General features: G+C 33.4%; 1 protein-coding gene and 1 non-coding gene across 3 annotated transcripts; both read left to right on the top strand.

Annotated features, from left to right (window-relative positions):
• Window positions 1-825: 825 nt before the first annotated feature.
• TRNAM-CAU (transfer RNA methionine (anticodon CAU)) lies at window positions 826-897 on the top strand. Its single transcript has one exon. It is a non-coding gene; the product is annotated as a tRNA-Met (tRNA).
• Window positions 898-1,079: 182 nt separating this feature from the next.
• LOC18610437 (ran guanine nucleotide release factor, putative (Mog1/PsbP/DUF1795-like photosystem II reaction center PsbP family protein)) lies at window positions 1,080-4,999 on the top strand. 2 transcript variants are annotated; one of them, XM_007046083.3, is made up of 8 exons: window positions 1,080-1,327; window positions 1,425-1,460; window positions 1,555-1,692; window positions 2,426-2,512; window positions 3,891-3,938; window positions 4,026-4,102; window positions 4,367-4,541; window positions 4,709-4,999. In XM_007046083.3, the coding sequence occupies exons 1-7, from the start codon at window positions 1,253-1,255 to the stop codon at window positions 4,509-4,511; spliced, it is 606 nt and encodes a 201-aa protein (XP_007046145.1). In that variant the 5' UTR covers window positions 1,080-1,252; the 3' UTR covers window positions 4,512-4,541; window positions 4,709-4,999. The 2 variants fall into 2 exon arrangements, with proteins under 2 accessions (XP_007046145.1, XP_088659269.1); XM_088803143.1 differs by having other exon boundaries at window positions 1,112-1,327; window positions 4,367-4,478.
• Window positions 5,000-10,306: the final 5,307 nt, after the last annotated feature.

Genomic DNA, 10,306 nt, shown 5'->3' with positions numbered 1-10,306 from the left:
TAATTTCTTAAATAAGAAAAAGCATCACTACATATAATATGTTCTTGGCAAAAAAAAAAATTGTATAGTGTTTTACCATTGTAGAAAAGAAACATACTATCTTGTTACTTTTTAGATTTCCACATTTAGGAATGAGAGTAATTCTAAATGTCTTTATAACATGTTCGGTATGAGTAATAACTTTTTCTATTCTTATGTATTATTTATTCTCTCGCTTGGTTGGCAACTGACTAAAAAGAGAACTTAGGTATTTGATTTTGTTTTTGAATGATTTGATAAGAAAACATTTGAAATTGAGACTTTTCTAATAGAGATATTTGATATGGAAACCTCTTTTTTTTAAACATTAAAACTCAATAATATATTATAAGGTAAAATTGTACATACAGTTTTTAAACATTAAAACGTACAAGTTTAAACCTTAAAACTCAAAATTTTTTGTGTGATATCTTGTAGAGTTTTTTTTTTCCCTCAATTACCCCGCTGTGAATATTGTTATTAACAATTAGTATATTGTGTATAACTTTTGTTCTCATAGGATATTAGATTGTTAATTTTACTCAACAAAAATTACAAAAATATTGTGAACAAATATACTAAATTTGAATTAAGAGTATTATCGTAATTTTATTAAACAAAATTAATAGTCTACCTCTTGTGAGAAGAGAAGTTATCGTAGTATATTGTGAGAATAGAAATTATTCATGGGATGTTAATTGAGAATAAAAAAACTATAGGGGTATAAGTGAATTTTATCTGGTGAAAGATTGTTAAGAAAAGAAGGATATTACTTTGAAATTACAAATATATAATCTCCAAAGACAAATCAGAGTGGCGCAGCGGAAGCGTGGTGGGCCCATAACCCACAGGTCCCAGGATCGAAACCTGGCTCTGATACAAAAGGATATTATTTTTTTATTTTTTATTATTTTCCTTTAAAGCGGCGTCGTTTACACCTTCAACAAACAGTCCTAAACCAAATTCCCCTTTCTACCCCTACCATTTAGCTTAAATTCAATCAGAGATGGCGTTATCTAAACGCTCCTCCCCAAAACACCCCTTTAATAACCGTACCAAAACCCCGCGCCTTTTGCAGAATCTCTGAAGAAAACACCAGACCCTTCCCTTTTGGTTTTCGGCTTTGTCTTCGTCAGTCAAAATCAATTCTCCGCCGTTCTAATCTTTATTTTCCGTTCAGTCAAAGAACTAGCGGTGACGGAGAGTTGCCGGTTTCTGTCTCTGTCTGGTAAACATGTCGGCGGATTTGTACTCCGAAAGGCCTTTGTTCGGTGGAGCAATCTCAACTACATTTCCTCTTAGGTTTCAGGTTACTTTCTTTTCTCTGCTTCATTTTCCTTAATGTCATGTGTTATAGTAATAATTATAACTAATACCTCTGTATTTGATATTGTACATTGTTTTAGGATGTTAGTAACATCAGGCAAGTTCCCGATCATCAGGTTAGTTTTCCAACCCCCCAATCCCCTTTTATTTATTTGTTGAATTTTTATTTCCTTTTTTGTTCTGAAATGTTGGTCCTGTTTGGGATCGAAGGAGGTGTTTGTGGACCCTGCGCGTGATGAGAGCTTAATCTTTGAGTTACTAGATTACAAGCATGAAGTTGGAGATGACGGAAGTGCTGTCTGGTTTCTTCAAGACCTTGCTGTTGAACAAGACGGTGAAGGATTCACGGTAACCTCATGCTATTTTTTATGGCTTTGTAACGATTTTTATGGTAGTTGTCCTTTTATGGAAAGGAAACAGTAATTTATAAAGCAATTATGTATTTGAATTAGCTTCCTTCTAGTACTTGCTAGTATTGTGGGTTTTATGTTTATCATATCCTTTGAGAATTGTTAATTTGGAGAAGCTTTAATCTTATATTATGAATAATAGAATTATAGGTTTATGGCATTAACATGTAGCTAAGATCCTCGTAAACTTTTTGTCGGGTCTACCTAACCCGGTGTGCTGCTTGGTTTCCCCTTTTTCTCCTGGGGCTCTCAACACTTTTAAGTTAGCTTTTTCTGTTCTCTGTATTTTTTTTATTTCCCATTTTATTTTCTTGTAAATTATCAAGTATACCCCGCTAAAGAATATATTCCTTCTTGCTTATATGGCTAAACCATTAATAAAATAAGAACTACAAGTTCTACATGCCCTTTGGTAATTAGGATTAAATTTCTCTATGCATTGCCATGATTGTCTTTATATTTACTTAGGTTCTGTTGATGTTATAGACATCCAGAACAATTGTTTCTACACTTTAAAGAGCTCTTTTCCCTGCACCAGAATATGGAAAGGAGAAAAGGAGAGGAATAGTGGTGGGAAAAAAAATGTCTTAAAGGGATTGGATTTACTTGGCAGTTGTTTGAGACTCAATATGTTGTAGATATAACATTTTCCTTTTTGCTCTGTGTTTCAGCTGCTTGAGCAGTCAGCAGCGGTTGAGGCCCCTGGATTGCGTTACAGAAACATCCCAGCTGTTGTTACAACTGCAGTTGGCCAAATGGTATGAGTCATATTGATAGCATGTGACTAGAGTTTCATTCTTACTAGGTTCAACTTTCAGTATTATGCTTGCCTACAGATTCCTGCCTCATCAAACATCATGTTATTAGGTTGTGCTCTTCCTTGATTCTCAATGTTTTTTAAATCAGCAATTTATTGTGTTATTTTACATGCTAGGTATGGTAACCTTTAACTTCTGCCAAATGTTGCATTTCCTCTGTACTATTATTCGATCTATGTAGGACTTTTGTCATTGAAAATACCACCAGTTTATGATTTTTCCTATGAAAGACAATTGAAGTATGAGGCTTATTGAAGTGAAAACAAATTTGTGTTCTGTTTTTGTCTGTACTTGTATGTGTATGGATGTGCTTGGGATAAAAGCTAAAATTAAGGTTGCAATTTGGATTTTTTCTTTAGAATAATTTTTTTTCTGATTGTTGGGCTACCATATACTTGTATTTTAACTTGGAGTAATTATATGATTTCAGCTGTGGCCATTCTGTTTTCCTAGTTTAGGCAGTTTCTAAATGGAGGAGTATGAGGTGTATCTGATATTTTGTGACATTAAATAGCCTTAGTTGCACATGTTGAGATCATTTTTTCTGTTCTGTTAATGAAATGGCATTATATTTAACTGAGATTGTAAGATTAGATAATTTTGGCAAGCCAAAGCTCTGCTGGTTTAAAATTTTTCTGAACTTGTTGTTTTGAGTTAATTCAAAGTGAAGAATCTGAGATTTTGGAAAGAGTGTATGAATCTTTGATATCATGTGTGCTTGTCCTTTATCTTCAATGTTCATGAGCTTTTCAGTTCTGATTGATCTGCCCCTAGGTCAGACACTCTTTCCCTTGGTTAGAGCAGAACAAAAAGGTTTTCTTTATTGTTCTTCAAGTGTAATACCCTGGCTGTTAGATGGTTGCAATTTAGACCTGCTGGGATAGTAATATGTGTCTTACTTGTAAATTTTCCCCTAAATTTCCTTCTCTGAGAATTTTCTGGGATGTGATTGTAGAAGTTGGAAACTTGCGCTGAGCTATGTGCTTCAGTACATGGTTAGAAAACCATTGGTTGGATTTCTCATTTTTCTTCCTTCTATTTCTGTAAGGCAGCAACCTTGCTAACATTTTGGTGTGTTTTTATGCAGCACAAAAAATCTATGAATGTATAAAGATGTGCTTTTAAATCATTTACTAGTTGGATAATAAATTTTTTATGAACACAGTTTCTATGTAAAAGATCAGCATATTGAAGATGGTTTCTAATACCCTTGCTTTATGAATTCAACAAGTTCACTGGACTCTCGCTTCCCTTCTCCCTCATCGTTGCCTTATATCTGTTAATGTCTTCTATCTCTAATTTTGTTACTTATGCATAGGCTGTTTCTAAGGGAAGGCAAGGAAGAGAAGCACAAAATATAATCAAGGTGCTTTTGCTTTCTGTTTTCAGTTTTCTCTGTTTTTATTTAGTTGTTTTAAATTGGTAAGTGTGGTTTTGATGAATACACATGCAGGTCTATCTGGCCAACCTACGTCTTAAGGAAGTTGGGACAGATGTTCTGATAACTGCATATGAGCCCATCTTGATACAGTAAGTGTCAGCGCTTCATTGTCCTTTTGCCATTGAAATAGTCGTGAAGGTGAATGTATGGTATTCAAAAATTTTCCCAGTAGCCATTTCTTTTTTACTCAAAAATTGATTTACCAACTCTTCCAAGGTTAAGCTTAACGTGTTGGCAAACAATTTGGCTGAAAGCAATAACTAGGAATCCTTTGATCTGATTGCTCAGCCTACTATGGAAATATGTCTCGATATTCTGTAACTTGTTTGCAATTATGTTATTATGATTGGCAGCCCTTTGAGCCAGAGTGCGAGTGCAGTTGGTGCTGGATTAGCTGTTCCTGCTATGCAATCTGGGCTTGTGCCGATGGTTGAAGTCTTTAAACTAGCTGTTACAAGCTTCAAGGTGAATGACTGGAGCCTTTTTACTCCTGTTTGAGTGGGGGCTGAAAATCCTGATTTTCTCTTGGTTAGTATTATGTAATTATTTCATTTCATTTCCTTTTTTTTTTTTGGGAAGTTTCAATTCGTATTATCATCAAGCATAGAATATCTCAAATCTTTAAACATCAAATTTAGTAAGAGAATCGACAAAAACATTATTGGACTGATACTTCCCTCGGCCTTATTGCTCAGTTCGTGTTTTCCATGGTGCTGTCTTATGAAATAGAGGCTACCTGCTTATAAACCAACAAGAATGCGATGGACGAGGGACTCTAAGCATGTGTTTGATTGAATTGGTTCTCCTCAGCCACGCAAAATGGTTGGTTTGACTTCGGAATCTGAAGTGGACCAAGTGAGTGTTCATTTTCATGGCAGCCTTTTAGAGCTTAAATGTCAGGATTCACAATTATCTTATAATACAAAAATAAAATACTAGAGAAGTGAAATCTATTAGATTGAATCAAATAGAATAAGTTTGTTCCATCTCTCTGGAAAAAAAAAATGTAAACTAAGCTGACTACCAAGGTTGGTGGTCGGTAAGATCAGTTAAAATCAACATATTTAATAAAATTAAATCGATTAAGTCGATTCTATTCAATTAAAAAAATTTTAATAGAGTGACTAAATTAACCGACTTTAAAATGAGTAATCAAATTATTCTTTTCTGGTGTACTTTCTTTCCACTGTCTGTTTGATAGGATAGAGTTTAAACCCATACCTTGAAAACTTTATCAGATCCCAAAAGCATAGCATGTCGGCACATTAAACACAATTCGTGTACACAGAAAGTAGAGGAGAGAATCTTCCACACCCAAATGATGCATTTACAGAAAGATGGGAGATACAGTAATGTCTTTGAAAGGACTTATCACATCGAAATCCTCATTCCTCTCTCCATATCTAAACAAATAATACAACTCTTGTGCTAAGTTTAATGCTCTAGCAGTGTTTGTTTCTCATGCAACTGCTTCATCAATCATGCACATGGAATTTCATTCAATTGTCTCTTGCACTCTGAAAACTATTCTTAAGCTACCATTTCCCAAAAAAGAACTTACATTCTCTGTGACTTATTCCCTAAATTCACTGGTGGTTTCCATATGGCTTTCTAGTCTATTCATTTTCATCTTTGTACAACTTTTAACAAGAAAAAGCCAAAAACCCAGAAAATAAGATATTATAAAATGATAGAAGAGTCATTTTCAAGCAAAAAATTCTTTCATTTAACCCATCAGTTATAGGTATGCATGTTCATCTTTGACCTATTTTTAACAAGAAAAGAAAGATAAAATCATCTTGGATTCAATTTCTAATATAGAATGATTTGAATGAAAGCTTTATCTTTTAAGACAATGATGTTATCTGGAATTTACTCAAGAAAAGTTTTTTAATTAGTAATTCAAAAAGACAAAAAAAAAAAAAAAAAAGAAAAGAGAAAGAAAAATGAGTACCTTGAGATGTCTAGGTAGGGTTGGAAAATTGTTGAAGATTCCATGAATTATTCCATAGTCTATCACGTGACAATCAGCTAGTTTGAAATTAAGAGGTTTAGTGGGGGCCAATGTAATTAATACTTTTTTATATATACATTGGGTTTTATCATAGATCCATGTTTTCACACCAATGTTGAATTTTCTTTCGGTGGGGGCAATTCACATCAAAATGATAGCCAAAATCTAGATGATGATAATCAAAATCATGATTCATTGACAATGACATATAGAAATTTAAAGGTTTCTTTGCAAGCATCCTTACCATAACTGACAAAAATATTCTAAAATCTTTCTTATCATTCATATGTATATATGCATATAAGACTGATTTTCATCTCCATGGAAATCGAATAATGATTGTACAAATCGTTTTCACAAGTCAATAATTTAACGAACCCCCCAAGTGTGTGTGTGGGTGTGGTTCTTAGTGTTTTGTTACTGGTAAACTTTTGCTGCTAGCAGCCGTTTCATGAATAGAAACCTTGTTCAATCATCATAGCGTTCACATATGGTACAAAATGAGAATTGAAATATCCATGAAAAGTTTTTAGCCTATGTGTGTCATTAAGAATGTATACAACGTGGCATCTGAACATTTGATTCGGTGTTAAGTATATTTATGTCTTATATTAGTGTGTTTAATTAAATATTGTGCACGTTCTTTTTCCGTTTGTGTATTATACATATCGGATCAAATTTAAGTCATTTAAATGAAATAATATACATGTATGCTTGTAGTATTAGTTTTCAGGTAAATTTCATCCATGTATTTCGAATCTCTTATTCTAATTTCATTTTAATCTATAATCTCTATACTAATCTATTCGGATACTTAATCTTTGAAAGTGATTTCATTTTGATCCTTTGTGTTAATAATTGAGAAAAATATCCATGTGAAATATCAAGAGAATATTCATGTGGTGTGTCACGTGATTTGCAATGTGAACATTACATCAACTTTAATAGCATGATTTGACGAAATGGTCAAAATAAAACCATTTTCAAAACTTAGAAATTCAAATGAAACAATTAAGAGATAAGGGACTAAAGCAAAACTGGGATAAAAGATTATGAACTATTGGTGAAATTTATCCACAAAGCTTCAAAATAAGTTTTTTATGAAAAATTTATTATTAATAGAAAAAATATATTATATATACAAACTTTGTTTTATTGGAAAATAAATATCATACAAACTTGTTACAAGTCTTCTCAATCATCTTTTCCCTATTCAAATTTCATCCCATATATATATATATATATATATATATTTAAAGAAAATGTGACATGCATAAAGGGTTGATGGTGGAATAGGGTAAGAACAATGATAGTTAGCCATTAACTCGATGGTGAAAAGACCTAGGTAGCTCTGAGGCAGCTAGTCCAGCCTAGCCCAGCCGGGACATACATAACTGAATCCCCTGTAAAGCAACCAGCGGCTCGAAACTAAAAGTCATGCATGATGTGACCCAACTGCTTCAAATTTCTTTTGCTTTTTTCCTTTGTCGTTTGTGTTGACATCAGCCCTAGGATTTTGGAGGGAACGGATAAGATTGGTGGTGCCACTGCAACGGTGCCACGTGGTAAGAATTGGAGTTGGATGACGTCAGCCCTTAAGGGTGAGAAGATTCCAACTGTCGAGAGTGACATGGCACTGTCAGCCCACCCACCAACTCTGCCAGACAGACTGGAGAAGGACATTCCAATAAGTGAGCTGGAGGGTAGGTCCCACACTCTTTAAAAAAAATCTACTTTTTGGTTTTATAAATTTATTTTTCAATTTAATAAATAATAATGACATCGAGACGGCGATGACTGTTTTATTACTTCATAATTTTAATATAATGTAATTATTGAAAATGTGATAAACGATAAAGGGGGGGAAAATAAAGACTTATCATCGTCTATGACTGGATTTATTAGAAGCAAGTGCAATTATGCAGAGGGTACTTTTCCAAAGCCTCCTCCAACTTTAACTAGCTTCTTGTTTCGTCTCCATCATTTGCTTGGCTTCACGTTGTTGTGCTTTGTCATCCAAGTTTAACCCCCTTGTGTTGATGATTGTACCCTTCCCTAATTCTCTCTCTCTCTTCATTGGATGTTTGTGAAAAAGCAATCTTTCGAGATCCGACAAAATATAATTCGATTGTATTGTTTGAATCAACGTTGAGATTTATAAAAGTTATTTCGAATGTTTGTAATGTGCTCATGATCATATAAAATCGTTCATTAAACATAATTTATCATATGTTATAAAAAGATCAAATAATTACACGTCGTTTATATAATAGCTTAAATTAGCTGACATAAATCAAATTACCCAAAGGAAAAAAAATACCAACATGATTCAAAAATGGTTATCTTTGGACTGGTCAATTCCTTTGTCCAAAAGCCATGGTCAACAGGCTGGAGTGCACATCCAAAGAAAATGACCCTCCCCCCAATGGGGAAATTCTTGCAAATTTGTCCAATAAAATCACTGTCACATTTACTAAAATTTTACGGCAAATTCCATGATAATTCCAACTTGGGATTTATTTTCAGATTTGTAAAGTCCGAGAATGCAACAATATTTCAGCACACTTCCACTGACTTAAACCTTACGGGGTCTTAAGGTTGGCTTTTTTGATTCAACATTTTTTTTCTTCTCATCTAGGCCTAACACATTTAATTGCGTTGATTTTTCCACATATGAAAAGCTTCTTCTTTTTTTTTCCTAAGTTTCTCTAGATTAAGTTGACTTGAACATTGCCTTTTTGGATTCAAACCTTTAGAATTAATCTAGAAGGCTTTTTGTCTTTTTGAAAAGCGTATATATTCATATAAATGTTTAGTAAAAGAAGAGCAAACACTTACTGGAGTCTGCTGTCATGAAATTCCAGCTACAGGCTCGATGCGATGTAACAGTTTATGACTTAAAAAGGCATTTTATCAAGGCGAAAGTGCCAACAAGTCCCCGAACAAAGAAAAAAAATTTATATTTAAGATTTTGGGTTTTTGTAAATTTTTACGATACATATATTAAATTTTAAAATCATCTTCGATCCTTGATCAATAATTTTAAAGATAAAATAAACTACAATGTTTAAACTTGTTGACTTAGCATAAACCTTGGGTCATAAATCTGACAAATTTAAAATTTTTCTTTTTGCGTTATAATATTTCTCGAACACTGTAAATATTATAAATATATGTAGCTAATTTACACTCTTGCTACAATTTTAAATTTGATGTTGCATACAATGTGATTAAAAAAGGATTAAGAACATAGAGATGAGCTTACTCTTATGATCTAACAATAGTAAATGACAAATTAGCTAATTAATTTGAAGCTAAGCACACACACACCCTTTGAGGCATAAGCATGCAGAGACAAACAATCAAAGGAAAGGAAGAAAACAAGCCTTTTTTCTGAACAGTAAAATAAAGCAAAGGGACAGAATAGCTGATGAGAAACATCAGAAAGCATCATCTCCCCAATTACATAACAATGGCTAGTAAAAGAGGAAAGAAAGTGGAAACGAAAGGATTGAGGAAGAAGGTACAGATTTTTTACAAAGGAAAAAATGACTACGAGGTAAGGTCACTGTAGCAAAGGAGAAAAGACCCACTCTCTCTCGGCCACAAACACATCTTTTTCTAGTGCTGTGGGTACGGAAAGTGATGTGGATTTTCTGATTGGCTTTGCCAGCTTTTCCAAATGGTGCAGTTGACAATCTCCCTCACTTTCTCTCTCTCTCTCTCTCTCTTTGTTAATCTGTCAATTCTTTTAAGCAAGTCTTTTTGTGCATGCCAACCTGTCATTCCTTCTAATTTTCTCTTCTCATACAGCAGTAATCTTCCTAATCATTGAAAGGAATGCATAGCCTAAGGTGAAGCTTTCTTAAGCTATAGATTGATCTTTTGTTCTTGTACAAGTAAAGGATTTCTTTATTTTATCATTCTCTTATCTTGCTAAAGAGATATAGGACATTGTTTTAATGATTGGATTCATTGGACTTGCCTAGGATTTTCTCCTTGGTATAGCTCTTGATACATTTTTATAATTAGGGCAATGGGTCAAAAATTAATAAGCATGGTACATGCATCATGACCTCTATAGTTTAGTACACACGTACATATCTATTAAACATATCACGTGTTATGTAAATTAGCCAATAAAATAAAAAGACATGGCATGTACCTGGAAGCTGTGTATTAATTAATTACATTCCCGAGCTGCAAATATTGATAATCTTATCAAACTTGGTGTTCAAAAATCTCGTGATTTCATGTATTTAGTTAGTTAATCTAGGAA

Source organism: Theobroma cacao, chromosome 2 (genome assembly GCF_053813885.1).
Source record: "Theobroma cacao isolate CCN51 chromosome 2, ASM5381388v1, whole genome shotgun sequence".
Classification (NCBI taxonomy): Eukaryota; Viridiplantae; Streptophyta; class Magnoliopsida; order Malvales; family Malvaceae; genus Theobroma; species Theobroma cacao.
The sequence above is the reverse complement of the archived record's forward strand: the minus strand, read 5'-3'. Positions and strand labels throughout refer to the sequence as shown.

What these genes read in the sequence shown, in the direction of transcription:
- LOC18610437 (XM_088803143.1), top strand. Translation starts at nt 1,253, where the DNA reads ATGTCGGCGGATTTGTACTCCGAAAGGCCTTTGTTCGGTGGAGCAATC. An exon ending in AAGACGGTGAAGGATTCACG is followed by an intron (nt 1,693 to 2,425) that starts GTAACCTCATGC and finishes TCTGTGTTTCAG; the next exon opens with CTGCTTGAGCAGTCAGCAGC. An exon ending in CAACTGCAGTTGGCCAAATG is followed by an intron (nt 2,513 to 3,890) that starts GTATGAGTCATA and finishes ACTTATGCATAG; the next exon opens with GCTGTTTCTAAGGGAAGGCA.